At 45.7% G+C, this 19896-nt stretch overlaps 1 protein-coding gene across 2 annotated transcripts in view; it reads right to left on the bottom strand.

The window, feature by feature from the left end:
* cables1 (Cdk5 and Abl enzyme substrate 1) overlaps nt 1-19896 on the bottom strand; it is a 46364-nt gene that overhangs the window by 9326 nt on the left and 17142 nt on the right. The window contains exons 2-7 of one of the 2 annotated variants that reach the window (XM_036519461.1): nt 14695-14766; nt 13961-14053; nt 11426-11503; nt 3333-3438; nt 2653-2809; nt 950-1053 (exon numbers count right to left, since the gene is read on the bottom strand). In XM_036519461.1, the coding sequence (XP_036375354.1) occupies nt 950-1053; nt 2653-2809; nt 3333-3438; nt 11426-11503; nt 13961-14053; nt 14695-14766 (610 nt within the window). The remainder of the gene's footprint in view (nt 1-949; nt 1054-2652; nt 2810-3332; nt 3439-11425; nt 11504-13960; nt 14054-14694; nt 14767-19896) is intronic. The other variant, XM_036519462.1, reaches the window with a different exon arrangement.

Raw genomic sequence — 19896 nt, 5'->3', positions numbered from 1 at the left:
AGCGCTAAAGAGAGGATTAGTCATGAAACACAAATGTAAAGACACCTCAGGGAATTGCCAGACTACCCGACAGCCCTGCCGAGTGCAAGTCTCAAACGCAGGAGCGTACAGTTTTTAAGAATGTCACCAACAGTATATTCACCTTTCGTGACTGGGAGGAGAAGGTAGTGTCAGTGCTCCCGCCCCCTAGCTGTGGTGTTTTTGTTTTTCCCTGTCCATGTGCTTTTGTTTTCCTTGTGTTCTAGCCCTGCACTGCTACCCGCCCGTGTCTCCACCCGCCTGATTGCTCATCGCCTTCACCTGCCTGCCTGCACACCTGCTTCCCATCCCCTTGTCAGCCCTGCCCTATATCTGCCCTGCGTGTCCCTGTCCTGTTGCTAGTTCGTAGCAGTGTTTTTCTGACTGTTTCGTCCCCACCGTTTTTTCCCGTCTGTTTGCCGTTTCCCGTTTTCGACCTGCCCGTTTTTCGACCTGATTGCTGCCTGCCGCTCTGCATTGTTCGCCCGATCTCTCTGCCTGCCCGTTGTTCGACCCTGCCTGTTCCGGTTTACCCGTACCTGGATTTTCCCTCGGACTGCCTCTCTGGTTTTGACCCTGTTTGTGAACTGTTTTACGATCTGCTCACGATATCATTAAATCTGCCCGGAAACCGACGCACTTGTGGTCTGCGACTTGCCTGAGCCCTGACAGGTAGTGCAGGGGGAGGACAAAACTGAAGAACAACCAAAGACCGTTCCCCACAGGTCACTGATGCAGTGGACGCAATTACTTGTTACATGTAACACGCGCCTTCCTCCACGACAGGCTGGGATTTGGACCAGTTCAGCTGTGAGCTTTTTACACGGGACAAGGGAGGGTAAACGCTCGTGTCTGTGGTATTGTGTAAATAAGTGCCACACCAGTCCAAAGGGGTGAGGGGCAGGTGTCTGGACAGAGGCCGGTCACTCACCATGTAGGACGGGAAGATCAGCACCCTCTTGTGCTTCCCGCACGGCCACTGGGGGTCGTCCAGAAGGTTGGGGTCATACTCAAAGCAGTCCCCCATGTCATTCCCTGCAGGCGAAGGGACCGAACACAGGCGCTGGGCTGAATGTACTCAATGTACAAGCAAAAGCCAAATAAATGTGTCTCTATATCTGTCATAAAAGGCAGAGATAGAGTCAGCGTGACAGTTCTGTTGTGCCTCTGAGGCATTGTGCCCCACTGCTTCAGTAAAAGCTACAGTAAAGTCTACAGATGGGTTACAGAACAGATCACACACAAAGACACGACCTTAAATAAAATCATTTTCAATTAAATAGGACATAAAAATGCACACTGACAATGCTTAACTACTTCAAATGAGTTTTGCCATTCTGTTGGTGTTAGTTTTTGAAGATGAAGGCATTATGTGTGTAAAAGCACATTCACTGACCACTTTTACTCTACCAGTGCAGTATGCCAGAAGGCTTTAGCATGGCTTTATGTCAGACAGCGTTAGCGTGTTAACTAGCACACACATGACCTAGTAACACGTAAACGCTCAGCCTGCTTCAAGTCAACACGACGTTGTGATGACGATACCAACATTTCCTATAACCCCCCCTTACAGTTGATTTGAGGAGGCACGCAGACAAAAACACCAACAGTGTTTTCCCATTCCAGGGATTCACAAGGCTGACCATTCTCAAGCAGGCGCTACATGTCTCATTGTCCATGAAAAAGCCTCTGCACGAATGCTGTAAGTGACTCAGTGTTTCTGGCACAAGTGCATATTAACCACATGCACTTGAGTTTTAATCATCCCTGAAGATTAAAGATGGAAAATGATGGGGTGAATTATGATTAGAGGGTATGACACAGTAGGCAGAGAACAACGCATAATGGATAATTAATTGCTTCAGTGGTGAAAACACTCACCCCGATTCTGCCAACAATGATTCAGTTTGTGTGGGTTTAGATTGTAAGCTCAATGTGAGCTGTTAGCTCAAGTGTCTTTCTGTGAGGAAAAATATTGTATCTGACAAATCTCTCATGTTACATTAAGTTTTCTTCAAAGCGTTGGGTTTGAAATACCCGGGACATAAACTTCCCAAAAAATCACGAGCGCCCACTTGGTGGTTCCTCTGCACTCTCACTGACTCAACTACACCCACACCCTCTTGGTCCACAGTCATATGCTCTCCTTTACAGAAATCAATAACACATTTCAGTGTTTTGACAATGCCCACAGTGCAACTGAAAATTTCTTCAAGACAATTTCTCAGCTCAAAACTAAAATGGAGCCATGACAAAACCGCGGTCTTAACAGCTTATGTACGTACTGATGCAGACGGGTTGTCTGAGTTAAACTGCTGAAATGTACAAGGATGTATGCCATGCATTCACTAAATATGTATTCATGCATAAATCATGATAATTTAATACACATATGAATATTAAACACGTTTACCAATGATCTAATTACCTATGACATTTAATATAAAAAAATTGCATTCACTGAATATGCATTCATGCATAATTAATGATAATTTAATATACATGTGAATATTAACATATATTATTACCCAGAGTCCTCTATCACTGTATGCATTGTGTATGTGTATTTGATGTGGCTTGCAGAGGCTTCACAGTTCAGGTTTAGCCAGCGTGGCAGGAGTATGGCGCACTGACCTGTGTCGATGCTGCCCTGGGTGCTGTTGGCCCGGCCCAGGCTCAGGCTGCGGTGGCTGGCATTGCGGGACTGGGAGAAGGAGGAGGTGGAGTCGATGGTGTTCCTCCGGCCGCTGAGGGAGTTGGTGGGGTACAGGAACTGGGTGTAGGAGACCGTCTGCGGAAAGATGGCACACGCCCAGCGCTTAGGGCCCTTCCCAGAAGGAATCGCACGCTTTTCTCACGCTTTGGGCTGTGGCCCGCATTGCCGCTGCCACATGCTGGCGGTTGCTGTGACCCCAGATGAACCCGGGGCCAGGCCCTCCTTAATGCAGTAAAGAAAAGGAATTCAGCAGTGCGACAGCGTGCGGATACCACATACTGGTATCCTGTTATGCCCATTTTGTGTGATGAAATATGTATGGTCCCATCATTCATAGCCACCAGCGGTCCAGGGGATTCATAGCCCTACTTGATTTAGAGCTACTTTTCAAGAATTCAATTTTAAATACATTTCAACTTGCAAATTAAAACGAATCTCTGTGGATCGCTGGTGGCTGCCACACCGAGCTGGCTGCAATGGGAACACAATGCCCCACCCAGAGGGCGAACGCGCAGCAGTCTCCTTGACGCTTAAGCATGCACCTCCTCTCGCGGGCCTCGAGGAGACCACGCCCTTCTCGAGGCCGTGGTTTTCTCACCTTTCCGTCAGCGCCCAGCTCGACGCCCTCCAGCCCGATCACCATCTCCTTGGCACTGACGCTGCCCGAGGGGTGCCGCTGGCGCACGCCGTCCAGTTTCACATCCCTGCTGGGGGCAGAAGACCGCTTTAGCCCTCCCCCTCTGCCCTTCTCATGATCCTCTCCTGCCCCCTCACACAGTCAGACAAGCCAATGACCACGATTCCCAAATGTCAACACCGATTCAGTTTGGCTGATTGGTTCTCTCAGGTTAGTAAGACTTTTTACTTGATTTCAGTAAGGAAACCATGGCCTGTGTTTTTATACGCATACTCATAAAAATAAACATTCGGCATGATATTGCTGAAAGGTTTGGCAGTCTGCTTCATGAAGGTGGTTTATGTTCTTCACAATTCTGGTTTCCATAATACAGCAGAGTCCAATCTGTCACGTAAACCCATTTCTGTGGAAACAGGGGTAAAAATCCCTTCAAAGGAAACTGTGGTCATGAATCACAGTTTCTGGAACCTGTCCTGTGGGAAGTGGACTTCTTCAAATTCCTGATGTAGCTTTTCCTGGCAGTCACACACAGTGATGCCAATCTAAATCCAGGTCTGTCTCAGAGTGTGGAGAAGGACTATGATGTTGTTTTTGGAACATGAAAAGTAACTCCAAAACACCTTGAATGCAAGTCAAGCAAAACAGAGATGCTTACTGTTATAAGCACCAAAGTATTTTTTTGCTCTACTGTGAGCAACTGGTGTATGGATGTTAGTAGTTAGATACATGCTAAAGTGTTGCAGCGTCTCTACATGTTGTGGATTCCAGCAAGCTTTGCTTTCTACAACTTTATGTGATAATCAATAATCAAGAGATATAATCTACAACCTGATTTGAGTCTAAGTGATCAGAGATATTCCATGGTCTATATCGGTGTAACTTACTCAGACCCTGACTCTGAACCACAGAAGACAACATGTTTCTAGAATTTAAAAGGTTCTTAAGACACAACTTTCTTGGTTATGGATGCATGTTATGGATGTATATTTTAGCAGGTGGGTGCTATACACTGTTGGTGGTCGAGATGAGCCAACCCTTTATTGTAAAGCCCTCCGAGATCCTTGAAAGATGCTATATAAATCCAAGCCATTATTATTAACATAGAAATTCAAACAATGACTGGTCTTCTCTGTTAGCCACCACACTCAATTAATCACAACATTGCCTTTGAAGGAAGGAAACACCAGAACTGTAACTATTTTCAACACATCTGAATTTAGCAGCTAAAGTGCTCATCTCCTGGGTGTGAAAAGACTAGTTTCTAAAAGCAGAAGAGCTGAAAGAAGAGGAATTATGAAGACTACAGGAAGTTCCTGGAGATAAAAATGATAATCTAGAGTTAACAGTGAAGATGCTGGAGAGCCAAGCAGCGATGCTGCCAAAAAGGGAAAAGGAGAATAAGACAGCAAAAAATCTTCCACTTTTATATTACATTGCATATATAATGGTGAAGTAGTTTAAACTGAAGGAAATATGACTAAGTAGGCTGTGATGTAATCATACAGTACAGTGTCAACAGAAACCTACAGCTGGCTCTCGCTTTATAGCAAATGTTTTCAGCATGTATTGTTGAGAAACTGGTGTCACTGACGGTAAATCACAAGGGAGTTTTACATATACATTTTGTCATTTAGAAGATGCCTTTATCCAGAGAGACTTACAAAGTGCTATCACAAAGTGCAGTATTAAAAAGGCATGGGAGTTTTAAGGACAGACATGATAAAGACAGGGGATTGGCGGCGTATGAAAGACGCAATGTTGGCAGTGGAGGAACATGCGCATGATGATGTTATTTGACAGAGACCCCTCGCCCACAGCAGCAGATGTATAGTATACTGGGGCAAGTCTGTTTCGAGTTTCCCCCGTGGGCGCGTGTTTACGACCCGTGGACAATGCAACACTTCATCGGCGCCAGACAACGGATGGCTACTGCCCTGAGCACCGCGTCGGACTCGTTTGTTGCATCTGAGCTAAAAGTGAGGCTCTGTTTTCGCTGCCTTCGGCACCATTCGTAAAGGCTAATTAACACCCCTGTCTCACGGTGGGGCTAATTTTAGTGTTCGGGAAGGAAGGTGACAAAAGCCGTAAGCGTGCGCCGGAGCCGTGATGTCCTTGCTATCTTAAGATCCTGTTCCGATGACATCATGAGCAGATGGGATCAATAGTGGCAGACTCTCTGGTGTAGCCCGCCCTGTTACTTCCCGGGAAAGGTGTGGGGCGTATGTGGGAGTGTAGCTGGTAGTGGCAAGGAGGTTGCCTGTTTGATTCCCCACTCTGGCACTGCTGCTGTAGCCTTGGGCAAGGTACTTAACCCACAATTGCCTCAGTAAATATCCAGCTATATAAATGGATAACATAAAAATTGTAACATATGTAAGTCTCTCTGAATAAGAATGTCTGCTAAATGACAATAATGTAATGTAATGTAAAAACATGGCGACAGAAGGAAGTAACGAGGGGGAGGTGAGCTAATGGGTTGAGGAAGAAGCTTTGATGACATCGATGGGGGGGCGGTTAGGCCTGGAGAGTACACTGTGACGGTGACCCCTGGAGCTAAGGCTGAGGCTACGCTCACAAATGAACCCACCTCCATTCGCACTAACAAACAAACAAACCACTAACAAACGCACTAATTCCATGCCCACCTGCCACCCCAGCAGAAGGCAACCAGTCCACTTTGAATCATAACACAAGAGCTTCTATGTTCTTCCTTTGTTCTCAGTCATATGATATTCTTCCCTCAGGACTTATCTGCACTAGCCTTCAACCCGTGCTACAAACATCAATTCGAAGGGCATTAAGGGAATTTGGCATACAGTGATGTGCCGCATTAATATCTTTTAAAAAATAACAGCCATGCCTGAATTGAGCTGATGTCAATCCACGCTTTAGATGTTGGCATGACCTTGGCCTTCGACTTGTGAGGCAAGTCCATTTTGCCAGCTGACACGTACAATAACTTTACATGCCAGTGAAATATTGACCAGCGCAAAAATACTTTGTTTCCGGACGAATGAGGGATCAAGAGAGCAGGGACGCCAATATGGATATGTCATATGCAATTTCTCAACACAAAAATGAACCAAAGAAGATATATGAAAAGAAGGGAATGGAATATTAAAACCAACGAGGATCCATAGACGAAGGCAAGGGTGTCTAATTTGTAAGTCACTTGCTTGACCAATTCTCCAGTAGTCGGGGCCAATTAAGGGGGTAATTGAATCGGCCAGTTAATAACATACGCTGTAGCAAATCAATCCCTGTAATTGCATGGATTAAAAAACAATGGACGTTGGCTGGTGCTGGACTGCTACAGAATTCTGATGAGCCATTGGACAATGTGGTCGAAGCACTGCCTGCTGCTGCTTTCAGTACATTACATTACATTCATTTAGCAGACGCTCTTATCCAGAGTGACTTCCAGCACAATAGAACGTAAGTGTATCCATTCAAGTTGAATGAGCAACATTGTCAGACCAGGCTAACAACACTCCCAGACCAGTGAGTGTGAGCAAAACAGCATTCAAGCCCTAACCCATGTTGCCTTGTGCAACCTGACTAGACAAGGGAAGCCAAGTATACAATCATATATCAGTTACTAGATCACAGAATCCAAAACACATCGCAATACTACACATAAAATAAACAGCAAGTACTACAAGTAGCTTTTACAGCAACCGTGTGCCTGAAACAGAGAGAAAACTACAGCTACCCACACATGCCCAACATTAGCCCTTAAGGTCATTCTTACAGAACTGGAACACAGAGACTTACAACGTGAGGGCATGGATTCGTTTGAGGTTTCTGCGGACCAAGCTAGCTGCAGTGACATCAAAGACAGAGAAATCGGCAGTCCTTCCCTGCGTATTGACTCCCCCCTTCCTTCAAAGCGCAGCACGGAGGGTGCCCTGGCAGGTTTCACGCGCGATCATTACTCATGAATGAACCAGAATTGATCCGGGCCGCAGACGCAGCGGCACAGGACACCGCGAGGCCCTTCTCCGATAACGCGGAACACGCTGCTCTTTCCCTGCCATGTGATGTCACCCTGCTCTCCGCCGTCACGCGTGTCGTCCGATCACGTGCGCAGGAGCACATTAAGGGGGCAACACACAACAAGGCATTAAAGGCACTGGCTGGAGCAAAAGCTGAAGGCTGCGTGGTAACGGGTAACGATAACAGCAGCAAGAATGCAATTGTAAACACACCATTCGTGCCGCTTTGTTGTGTGTTTATGGTTGTGTCACACCCCCGCCACAGCGTGACCCAATACTGCAACATGCCACAGCAAAAAGCTCCACAGTGATGCCTCCTACAACACAACAATAGTACAGAATTTCCTATACTGCTAAGGACAGCATTGCACTGCCCTGTTACAGCCAGGGGTGTCAACAGAGAACGGACAGTTGAATAGCTGAAACATTAACATCTTCTCTCAGTTGACAGGTAACCTGAACAATGTGCGAAGTAACCACAACCAAAGTTTATATGTTAAGGCTTTTGGCCTACATTCATTTAAAGCTAAACAATGCTCAACTTGTCAACCTAGCAAAGTGTTTTTGTTAGGTAGTGTTGATAGAATGCTGGCAAAAGAGTTTGAATTCTTTTCTGTGGTGTCAACCTTTGTATTATAAGTCACCGTGACACAAGAAGTATATTCAGATCCTGCGTTTACCAGCCAAAATTCTTTTCCTGTGAAATCAAGACATGGTTGTCATTTCTGGCGTTAGACATCACAGTGGTGAAGAGACAATGCTGTATTGTTCCTGCTCTCTCACTGAACGCTTGATAAAGCGGGCTACCTGAACTTCATTCACCCCACTTCACCCCAAATCTCACTGTGAAGGGTGGTCACATGGTAAAACATTTGGTCTAATCTACACATCCTACCACGAGGCAACAGTACTTGCAATAATACCTGAAGAGGTCACCTGACCTTTCTGATGCTTTGAGACACAAGGGGCATGGAGGTCACATGATTATTGTTTAAACACTGAGTAGACTTTGGGTTCAAAACATCTTTTCTTCCCAGTACTTGTCATAGATGGAGTAAATGATCAGCCTCCCCTCAAAATTGAGTGTGTTTTGTATAACTCCATTTGGAATTGCATAGTGGGTATAAGCACTAAATTTTGTGCAATTGTTTTTATTCACTATGTAATAGCCTTTCAAAAGTGCCACAAGGAACAAATTGAGTCCTTGTTGTTATTCAGGTGTGGCTTTAATACGTCATGGTGACTAGTACATGACATGCAGCGTTGCTGCAGAGCTTTAAACATTATGACCTAACACCCAAAAACCTCTAGGAATTGTTGCACTTTGTATCTCCTGCCAGGCAGACACACCTAAGTGACTCTGCCTTGACTCTGCCTCCATGGGTCTAACCTGCTTCTCTAATTTTTTAAAACGCAAAACAAAAGTGACAAAATCCCACTAGGAATACCAGCTCTTCCATTCTCCTGTGAAGCATACATGCCCCATGTCTCAGCTATCAGCTCTACACACCCACCATTGGACTGGTAGCATGTGGGTTGCTCGAACCGCGGCAGGGGAGCAGCCGCTCGTGGTGGGGGAAGAGTCGGGAGACGGCTTCATTAAGCAGACGGCTCCGTTCAGATCGGAGCGCTCCGCTCCGCAGTCCTGAGAGCCTGTCACCGCGGTTTACGCTCAAGGTCAGGCAAGAAGCTTTGATCTCTCTGAGAGCCGGGCCGGCTCTGTGGGAGCTGCCATATCGCTTAAACGACATGTCCAGTCAGGAGGATCTCTCCGTTACTCTCGCCCTGTGTCTCCGTTACCTCTGTAACCGGCCCCCTGCCAGATTGTACTGGGCACACGGGTCTTGGCAAAAGCCTCATACACTCAGACTATGGCTAAATAAACTGCTGCTGACATTCAAATGGATTCTGCCCTTTCCTCTGTCTTAGATCTTTTTATGAAATCAATGAGCTAAATCAATGATGAGTGACCTCTATCCTCCTGAGACACATGAGTGTCCATCACAAATGGGGATGACTTCAGTTAGGGCAGTGTTTGGTTGGGATCTCAGCCAATGTGGGACTTGTAGAGTTATTTGGGTCCAGTTATCTGATAAACCTTTGTAATGGTCAATGGTTAATGATAAACCTAATGTAATTGTTATAGAGGTGTAGCCTGATGGCCAAAAATAGCCGTTTCCTTTGCATAAAGTGACCTCTAAGTCTCTTCATCTCTTTTGCAGAAGAATACAACTGTTTTGTTATAAACATACAGCCTTCAGTGCCCCTTCACAATGACCCCAGCAAGATGACAAACTGCTCTGAGAGCTAGCCAATGGCATGCTAAATTGTGGATAAAAATGACAGCCTGCAGTGTGGGTTTTTTGATTCACACTGATTTGACAAGCCAACCGGAGAAGCTGGCTGACTTTATGGACCAAGCAATGTCACGGTAAAGAATCAAGCCAGCAACCTTTGGCTGAGAAGCCCTGCTCCTTAGCACTGTACCACACTGCTGCCCCACTGCCCAAGGTTTCTGGACAGGGCTACCACTGTGAATGCTGAAACCTGGTATAAATGGGTGCCAGTTTTTGTCAAGTCCTCAGTCTAGATGCTAGAGTGGACACTGTGCAAACTGCTAAGGTGCTGCTGAATGCACTGGGTGTCTGTTGAGTCTTGATCTGTTACGGTCAGGCCAGACTTGAACTGGCCACGCATGTCTGCAAGCCATCACTCACCCAGTAAGTGACATGGTAATAGCTCCAGCTGGGGTTTACTGTGTAGTGCGATATGGCTGGGTTTACAGTCAGACCAGCAGACAGCTGAGTGAAACGGGACCTTCGCCATCTCTCAACCTCTCCTTGTATCGCTGCCCTGCCGGATATGGCTGCAGACCTGGGCTTGTTGAGGATTAAAATAGACTTTTGAAACAGGCTGTCCAGTCTCCAGCTGGTGGACAGAACATAGACTGGATGAAGTGGACGAACACATTTTCTCTCGTCACTGTGTTCACAGCACCCACATGTTAATTTTCTTAATACTCTGGCTTAATGAGGCTGTTCTGTGCCATGCAGTGTGGCTAGGAGGAAATACCTAAAGCTGTAGTGGCAGTGCAGTGTATAACTCATGACGGGGAGACAGGAAACAGGAAGTACTGTGTCAGCTGTCGTGCTTTTGACTAACTTGCATGTTTGGAATGTACGCCTGGACCACTGCATGATTAAGTCTGTTTGACACTTCACAAAGGGACAAAGGCATAACACATTCCATAAACGAGTTGCCACAAAAGCTCAATTGTGCTGAAAAGCCATTGTTACTTAAAAGAAAAACATTCCTCCGCTGGTTCCATCCAAACACACGCTGACATTGTCCTGTTATTGGCCATTTGGTCTGGCTCCTGGATGACGGAAGAGATAAAGGTTGCACAGGACAAGGCATGCCACAGCGTTAGAAGCAGAGGTAACACGAACGATGCGGAGAGGTAATGAGCGAGGCCAACTGCGTTTGGTCAGAATGAGGGGGGAAAAAAGATCACGGTTCTTCATGGCGGGGAGACACGTGATGCATAGAGAGCACATACTACCACCCAGGCTGAACAACCCGCTTACCACTGCCATTCATTCATTCATTCATTCATTCATCCATCAATCCCCTGACCACCACTGCTCTCCTTGCAGTCTCCCTCTCTTTCTCTAAGCCTTCTTAAGTTACCACTTAAGGTGCACCATATCATTTTAAGCCTGAGACACAGAAATCAGCCTCAATGGCTATTTCAGCAATTTTATACATGAAAAATTAATCGGACATCAGTTTTGGCAAATGTGGCCTGATCCACTTCACTGTGAAGCCAGTGTTGTCCTGTTTTCCCTCTTAAGTTCACTGCTCGGCTTTTACTTCCTTTTTATAAAATAAGGTGCCCCGTAGCACAAGAAGCCTTACAGAACTGAGGGAGGCGGTCTAATTAATAGAGCAGATATAATCCGCCACTACAAACACAAACAGAGAAATGCATGAGGAAGGAAGTTAAGGAGAGGGTCTGCAGACAATGGAGGCTGGCATGCTGGCATGTAGAATACGTACCCTGCTTGGCTACAATCTCGATAGGGCAGGACAGAAAATACACTACAGAGGGATCTTCTGCCACTGATAAGGACTATCCTATAAGACAAAATCATGACAGGCTAAATAAGCACTCAATCAGACTCAGAACTACAGGTTAAGGTGGAGAGAGGTGAACAGTGAATAATGAGAAATAGGAAACAGTCTTTAAATTTTATATATATATGCATATTTTAAGAAACATACATACATATATACAAATATTTTTGTTCATGTATATTTTTGTTCATTGTTATTTGTTTTTCAACTTGGGTCTTTTTAGAATGTGTGTTTTTCATTCCCATAAGTGGGTGGGTGTATGCGCTTTTAAGGCAAAAATGAATTTGGAAGAGAGGCAGGTCTATATTGAGGGAAAATATGTTCATTTGTGTGCGACCCCCAGCCCGACCACCCCCCCCCCCCCCCCCCACCAACCCTTCTGTCTGCATTCCGTCCCCCGGGTGACACCCTCTACAGTATGCTCCGAGCGTGGAGTCCACTCCTCGCGTTTCGAATGTGTTGTCACTGTGCTCAACTGGCCAGCTTTTCAGCAGCACAGCCGGGAGTGGGGGGGGGGGGGGGTTGTCATCTGTGACACACTGTCTGTCCGGCTGTCCTAATGGGACCCGGGAACCCCCGGGGCGCCCCGGAGCTGGGGCTTGTGTTACTGCCACCTGGCTCGCCCTCGCCCCACACTCGCCCCACACTCGCCCCACTCAAGGGGCTTTTTAGCATGTCACAGACACACCCTCTGTGTCAGCACCAGCAGGCGTCTGCTGTTCGCCCAAACACACCAGACCCACTTTCACTTGTCTGTTCCAGAGATCTCTCTATGCCCATCCACAGGAGCTCTTAAATTGGTACTGACAATTATTTCATTGATTCCACTGATTCATTGATTTTGTCACAGAACTTCACTGAGAGTAGAGAAAAGTAACTCACGGTAACACAACTATGGTATATGCTGTAGCTACACTAGATTAAGCTCACAGAATCAGAATGAGTTACTGTACCCTAACTGAAAATAAACAACAAACACCTCGCTATGGCAAGGTTACATTATTTTTCGATCACCTTGTGGCTGTTTCAGCATCTACAGTTTTGTTCCACTGTTTGCTATTCACAACTTTTCCCTGGTGCCGAAACAGTCCAAATCAATTCCCTCTCCAACATTTCTCAAATATGAACAAGGACACACTGACAGGACTTTATTGGATGAGTAGCATAATGAGACAGGTATTGACAATAAAGAAAATCTCTAAGGGTCTCGGCAAAATCTATTCTTCTATCCAGTTATGACTATCGAGACGTAATGGGACAGGCTATTGTTTAATTGATTTCGGTGCCGTCCTACAAAGAAATAGGTGGATTTTATGGATGAGGTCAGGACCGAGGGAGAAAAACAAACCCGGCATAGTAACGCGTTCAACTGGTCCTCAAAGCACAACAGTCCTGCTCTGTTGTTTTTGTCTGTGTGAAATACTGGCACTGTGAACAATCGTTTCCCGTCCACCAATTTGAGAGGGGGAGGAAAAAAAAAAACACAGGCTAGTGCTGAGCTGGGCAGCTCTGAGTCACTTATTACGGTAAACAGAAAAGATTCTGATGTTATTCTGTCATTTCGCCTCTTTTCTTCACCTCGGCGATGTCGACCGTCGTTTCCTCCTGTTGCTAGGGACTTCTGTCAGTGCAAAAACTTCAGAGACCCAAGCAGAACAGGTTTCCCAGATTCGGAAAACAAAGGGAATTGTGTAGAGTTTAGATTCTCAAGCTTCAAAACCAAGGGTAGGGTTGAAAGTATCTACAACAGAGAACAGTCACTAATACCATCCTCGAAAGACCTGTCGGGCTGTGAGATTTTTGTAACAGGTCTATACCTTCTAATAAGCTGCAAAGCCACATGTGGCAATAGTATTACCATTTCAGCTCTAACTCTTACCAAACCTTAGCCAACTCATTGTCCCTTGCTTCATCTATCCAGTATTGCAACTGTTTCCACTTAAGAGACTGAGGGGAAATCATTCCGCGTCATAGCAAAAAAATGAACAGGAGTTTAGGGGGTGCTGATCATTCATTGTTTTTACAAAGACCCAAGTGAGTTACCCAAGTGTGCCTTTGTGACCCGTTTCAGATTTTTGAATGTGGTGTTTGATTTTCCTCCAGAAAAAAAAAAACTGTAAGTAAGGTTACAGAATCACTTTTTGCATTTTTGATTTGAGGATCGTACATGAAATCTGTTTATGATTTGTTTGAGATATCTGTCAAAGCTGACAAGATTCCCAATAATTGGCAGTTTGACACATTTCATTTTGACTGAATATCACTGTCCAGTGTTTAAGGTATTCCTTTGTTTATTATTACTGTTCCCCAGTCCAAAATACTCAATCCTGGAGATTGGCTAATTGAAGCATGAAGTGTACCCAATTTTAGAAGTGATCGAACTGCACTGTATTGGTAATCCTGGCACTTTCAGCAGCAGATTATTTTCTGACAGAAGGGTGCTCGCTGTGTCCGTACCTGCCAGTGCGTGTATCGTGCTGCCTCATGTTCTTGATGAAGTGGACCTTCTTGAAGCTCTTTGGTCTGGGTGAACCTGACAGAGTTCGGCATCTGAGCACAACATGAAGGGAAAAAAAAAAAAAAAAAAAAAACAGACGCAAACAAACAGGGTAGTTAGGGGGGACTTTTAGACTTCTTCAGTTCTGGACAATAGGAACGAAGAATGAGCTATGAACGGAAGCTTCAAAGATCAGTCTTATTAGTTCACCTTAACAGATTGGACTCAAGTGCGTTGCCGAGACACATCGATATATTTATGGCAAGTCTGTCCGATTTCAAGCGAGGCATACATCAAGGGAGTGCATATCCTGAGTATCAAATAATTTCACTGAAGAGCTACAGTTCTACCATGTCATTCTTCCATAAAGAGCATTCACCCTCCATAATATGCTGTAATGTAAGGCTCAACCATAAACCAATTAAGGCAATTAAAGCCGAGTGCAGAGTTGCAATTTGCGCTGACAAAAGGCAATAAGGTAGTACTGTGTGCAGTGAGTTGTAGGACATCTGACTGCGCATATCCCTGCATGGTAACACTGTGTGCAGTGAGGTGTAGGACATCTGACTGCGCATATCCCTGTATGGTAACACTGTGTGCAGTGAGGTGTAGGACATCTGACTGCGCATATCCCTGTATGGCAACACTGTGTGCAGTGAGGTGTAAGATGGCACACGTGAAAGGCCAGCCCCACCTGCGCAGAGGTGCGTTTTCCTCAATGTCCTCCAGAGTCTCCAGGGACGAACGCTGGGAGATGAGTCTTCGTCTACAGTAAGAGAGACAGAGAAATAAAGACATGCAGTCAGTCAGCAGGCTGGCACAGGTACCCTGGGCCTGAGCAACCCGATATGTGGCAGGAGACCTCTGCCTGGAGGTCTTCCACGACAGGTGGCAGGACTAGACCGAGCCAGAGTGTGGAGGAGAGTCCTGTTTCAAGGTGTGTGCCAAGCACGAGCAGAGAGTTGAAAAAATGAATGCCTACCATGGCAGCGAGGAGTCACCTCCCCACACCTGAGACTGGGGGGGGGGGGGTTCATCTTTTTTACATCATTTGCACTGGTTGGTTGGATATATTTTATTATTTGACCGCTACATGAAAAAACAAATTACCTTAATGGCTACTGAGGTCATTCAAGGTGGTTTTCATTGTTATTTAACATTTAAAATGGTCAGAATTTATCAGCCAGTCACCATGTGTTTGAATTAATCTCATTGATAAAGGTTTGTGCAGAACAGTGATGTAAGATCATCAATCTGCATTTAATGGATTACACAGCAGCACACTTTTAAAGTGCATTTAAATGCGTTCAAAGCAAACTGGATGCTTTCATACTACGCCTGCCTTGCAAATTTGGATTACGTGGCGAACAGAATGGTCTGTGACAAAGAGATTAAACAAAACTACTTAGGACTTATTTGTTCAAATCTTAATTCAGTAATTTGACAAGAAAGAAGTAAATGAGCTTTTCTTCCCTCAAATGGCCATAGAGGGAGGCTTTTGTGCTCAAAACAAATCCTTAAACACCTTACACTTCCTCTTCTGGGCCCTGTTTAGAGTGTGAGGTGCAATGAACTGGCAATGAACTGGCAAACCGAGCACCACCCATTCCCACAGTACAGTCGCCCCTCTAGTCCTCATTTTAAGCTTATGCAGTCGGGAGACTGAAGATGGCCCTGGCAAAATGAGCAGAAGAACAAGCAGAAGCAAAAGAACTCACAGAGCCCTGCCAGAACTTCAGCTCGGTCATGGTGAGAATCCGATTCGATGCCTGCCCTTGGTCTGCCAAATAAAAACTCCAGCAGAACCACTTGAAAACAGGGTTTTATTTTATGGGAACAGAGGGTGAAGAGATTAACGGCCTCCTGTCTGCATGCCATTCCTTTGGTTTCCTATGCCACGCTGTGCCATCTGAAGCCTCAGGCCCCGCGCGTTGTGGACGTTACAGCGTCAGCTGCACCGCAGCTGTAACAGTGCACCGAGCAGCCCACCCCTGTGTTGTAACAGGCCCACTATGACATCACCCTGGCGGTTTCATAACAAAGCCCTGGTAAGAGGATCAGGCAATGGGCTCGCCGCAGATTTCTGTCACACCTCCCCGTAAAGCTCTTTCGCCACAGACTGGACCTTCTATTCCGCTCCAGTGTGGAATAAGCCAGCTCAGTCCGCTACATCCATAATTAGCTGCCCAAGGCAGGACTGTCTCTTTCCTTTCCTCTGCACTCACGTGAAAAACCTACTAGTTAAACAAACATTTTCCTCAGTTTTGCAAGCATTGACACTTGGCCAGTGGAGTACAAAAAAGTAAAAAAAAAAAAAAAGTTTTTTTTCATAGGTAAAAAATGACTCCTCTTTTCAGATACCAGCAGGTTACATCATGAAATTACCTCCTGGCATGGCGCCCATCTCAATTTCAGTTGTCAGAGCTTTTATTTAATGGTACAGAATAACACTAACAGGCTGGTGAGCTGAAGCCAAAACTAACTAAGCCTGAAAGCAAATCAGCCTTTAAAACACTGGACTAATCAATTCCCCGCAGACAAGACAGCAGATGAACATGGGAAAGAAATATGGAGAGAATATCAGGCTACATTTAAGCGGGGCAGAACTGACGGCTCCGACACAACACTGCGTTTAGTGTACAATTACCGTAAGTGAAAGTCACGTCTTTGTCTGCCAAAAGATTATCTTCTGGCACATAGCCACACGTCCTTAGGGGCCGATGTGTTCAAAGCAAACATCAAAATACGCTCTCATATGACCAAAATATTAGACTCTGCAATAACTGTGCGCATCTGCTGAGCTGTGCTCCGAGCAGACAGATGCTGAACACAGCACAGCCGCGTGGAGATATCTCAGTCAGACGGCAGGCACATGTGAAGACTGAGCAATGTAAACAGCGCTTTCCTGGATCCGGAATTGCAAAACGGGTCTCGCGAAACAGAGCCAAACGCAGAAAGCGCAACCTAGTGTAGCCAGTGTATCACAGTGGTTAAGGAGCGGGACTCATAACTGAAAGGTAGCCGGTTCAATTCCTCACAGGGGTACTGCTGCTATACCCTTGGGCAAGGTACTTAACCCACAGTTGCCTCAGTAAATATCCAGCTTTAAGGGGGAACCTGGCATGCCTGCTAGTTCACCTCGACAGCGTGTGGCTGTAAACATGAGTCTACAGCCAAACACCTTTACAGTAATTCGACTGAGACATAAGGGTTTGTTCAAGGATCGTTCACCTTAAAAACCAGACAGAATATGACAGCCTCAGCTACAGTACTTGGAATTAGAGCAGCTGCTGTACTATTAAGACCACTGCAATGCATGTCTGAGAAAAATTTCCTTAGGGGTTGCTCCTGCTAGCAGACCCAGTCTGCAAATTCAAGTGTGGCCAGCACTCCACACTTTCAAGGAAGTTTACACGAGCTCTGGCCACATGTGGCCTGTGACCTGGTCCTTCCTCTCATGATGGAAGCTAGAGCAGTCTGAGTTAGTGAGCGGTCTGCCATCTGCCAGTCTTGCACCGCTGAAATACAGCACCTCCCTGAGGGCAGCAGAGGTAACCAAAAGTAGGTAACCAAGAAATTTATTCAGACTTCATCACCATTGTTTTCTGCTGAGCTTCCCTCAAATAATGTTCATCTTCCATTAAATGGTCCTTCTACTGTAATATCTGAGGTGTGTTTTAAACCACACACTATTACTTCTACAATTACTACTATTTTCAGAAGGCTAATGTTAAAAAAAAACATGAATCAGCCCGTCAGGTAAGACATTATGGTGAACGATGCTGTTGCTCACCCCCAGACACAGAAGCTAAGTGCAGTACACGATGTTTATCAATGGAGAGATAACCAGGGTGATGAAGATGCCCTTTTTCTGAACATTTTACAGTGACAGACTGGGCCCCAGTCAGAGGCCAAGTGATCTGGGCCTGTCCCTCCGACCTTTAAACGAGCACCTTGGCCTATTAGCTGAGTGTGGGACGTGTCCTAGATAAACATCAGAGAATCAAACGAGGGAAAGTAGGGGGGGAGGAGTGAGGCAACGATAAGCCAGCCAGCCAGGAGAGACAGGGTAATATTTACAAGGAGGTACGTGGTGGAAAGGCACGAGTCCGGTGACACTGCTGACCGTGATGAGCAGTGATGCGAGATGCCACCACAGCTATCACTTAGCACTAGCCGGAGAAGAACTGGGTGACAATCCCACGGAGGGCACTTTTCCAGCACTACATCTGCGTGCCCCAAACAGGATGCTAATGTTCGTGTACATCGACGCCTCATTATCAACATGGTGGACATGTATGTGTAGGTCTTTGTCCTGGCCAGTTAAAATAATACTCAGGGCACCTTCCCTACTGTTTGAATCCTGCTGTAAACTACATATGACTCCAGTACTCCATCTTTGTATTCTCTGCCTCAATTTATACCTCCTCCCTAAACATTCCCCCACACACATACACGCATATGCACGCACACACACACACACACGCACACACATACGCACATGCGCACACACACACACACACACACACACACACACACACACACACACACTCATGTGCAAACCTCCAGGCAGAACAGAAGCTTACAGGCTGACAGCGGCAGAATGTCAATCCAACCCCGCCAGCAAAATGTAAGTGTTATTGATGACAGTCTGTTACTGCGAGAACTGCTAGAGTAAAAAATCTGAGGTTTAAATGCAGTGCTGATGTTTATCCGATTGCCATTGAAAGGGGTAATCTTCTGACTTTTCTGCAGTAATGAAAACCAATTGCACATTATGAATGCATTGAGCTACCAGGAAAAAATAGCACACAGTTGTTACGAAAACAAGCACGTGACCACAATGTATTTTCTGCACCTTTTTCCACTCCACCTGAGCTGCAAGACTCTAAACACGTTGAGCCCCTGGCCTTTTTCAGAGTCTGTGGGGGGTTTACTGCAACAGTGCTATTACATGGGCTCTGGCTTTCTCCCATGCAGGTGTAAGAAGAGGTTATTGAGTTTTAAGGTGAGGTTTCAATGGACAGGCTAAAAGGAGCAAGCTATTTGACAGTCCAGCAAGCAAGAGAGTCACTTAGAGCCAGGGGACACTACTGTGCAGGCAGATAGATAACCATGACTTTTCTCACAGGCCTTTTTGTGGCCCAATCTAATATGATGGCCTGAATGGAAACCCACATACGAGAGAATCTGACATGAGATGTTTTCACACAGTAGTGGCATGTTTAGTTTGAAAAAGGCACCTCATTTATGGCATACTTTGCGTGATTGTTTTTGACTGTTTGGTCAAATATTTGCATGCCATCTTAGACTGCAATCAACTAATAACAAAGAGTCTATGGATTCCAGAACCGTTGCAGATGATGTCAACACGCCTAGGCTGTCAGGAAAAAAAAAAAGCAGCCATTAACAAGTCATTAAGGTTCATCCACTTGTAAACTACAACTGTTTGTCTGATGACATTAGGTCATGTTCTTTTCCTGGTCTGTTAATCTCAGATGTACGCATGATAGCTGTCTGGGCCGCCTTTAAAATGTCTTTCTCACGGGCCTCGACTGACGTTTTGGGAATTCTGTGATTAAACATGCTTTCTCGTGCGCTTACCTCATCCAAAATGGCCTCTCAGAGGGCTAATTTTTCACAATTTCTTTCATTTATTAGGCTTAAATCATCCTCGGTTTGGCTGTGAACGAGCAGGACGGCGAATGACGACCGTGTCATCAGCCAGCAGCACTGGGGAACGGTCGCCATTCCCCTTTGCTCACTTTACAGCCGCAGCTGCGGACGTCCATTAAAGCTAAGTGCTCCAGCCCCAAGAAGCAGAGAGACTGAGCTCTAATCTCACACTCTTTAAAGCAGGGCAATACCCCTGTCATTCGGGCAGAGCGGAGATTTA

The sequence above is a fragment of the Megalops cyprinoides genome, chromosome 24 (assembly GCF_013368585.1).
Source record: "Megalops cyprinoides isolate fMegCyp1 chromosome 24, fMegCyp1.pri, whole genome shotgun sequence".
Taxonomy (NCBI): domain Eukaryota; kingdom Metazoa; phylum Chordata; class Actinopteri; order Elopiformes; family Megalopidae; genus Megalops; species Megalops cyprinoides.
This window is presented reverse-complemented; position numbering and strand designations above follow the sequence as displayed.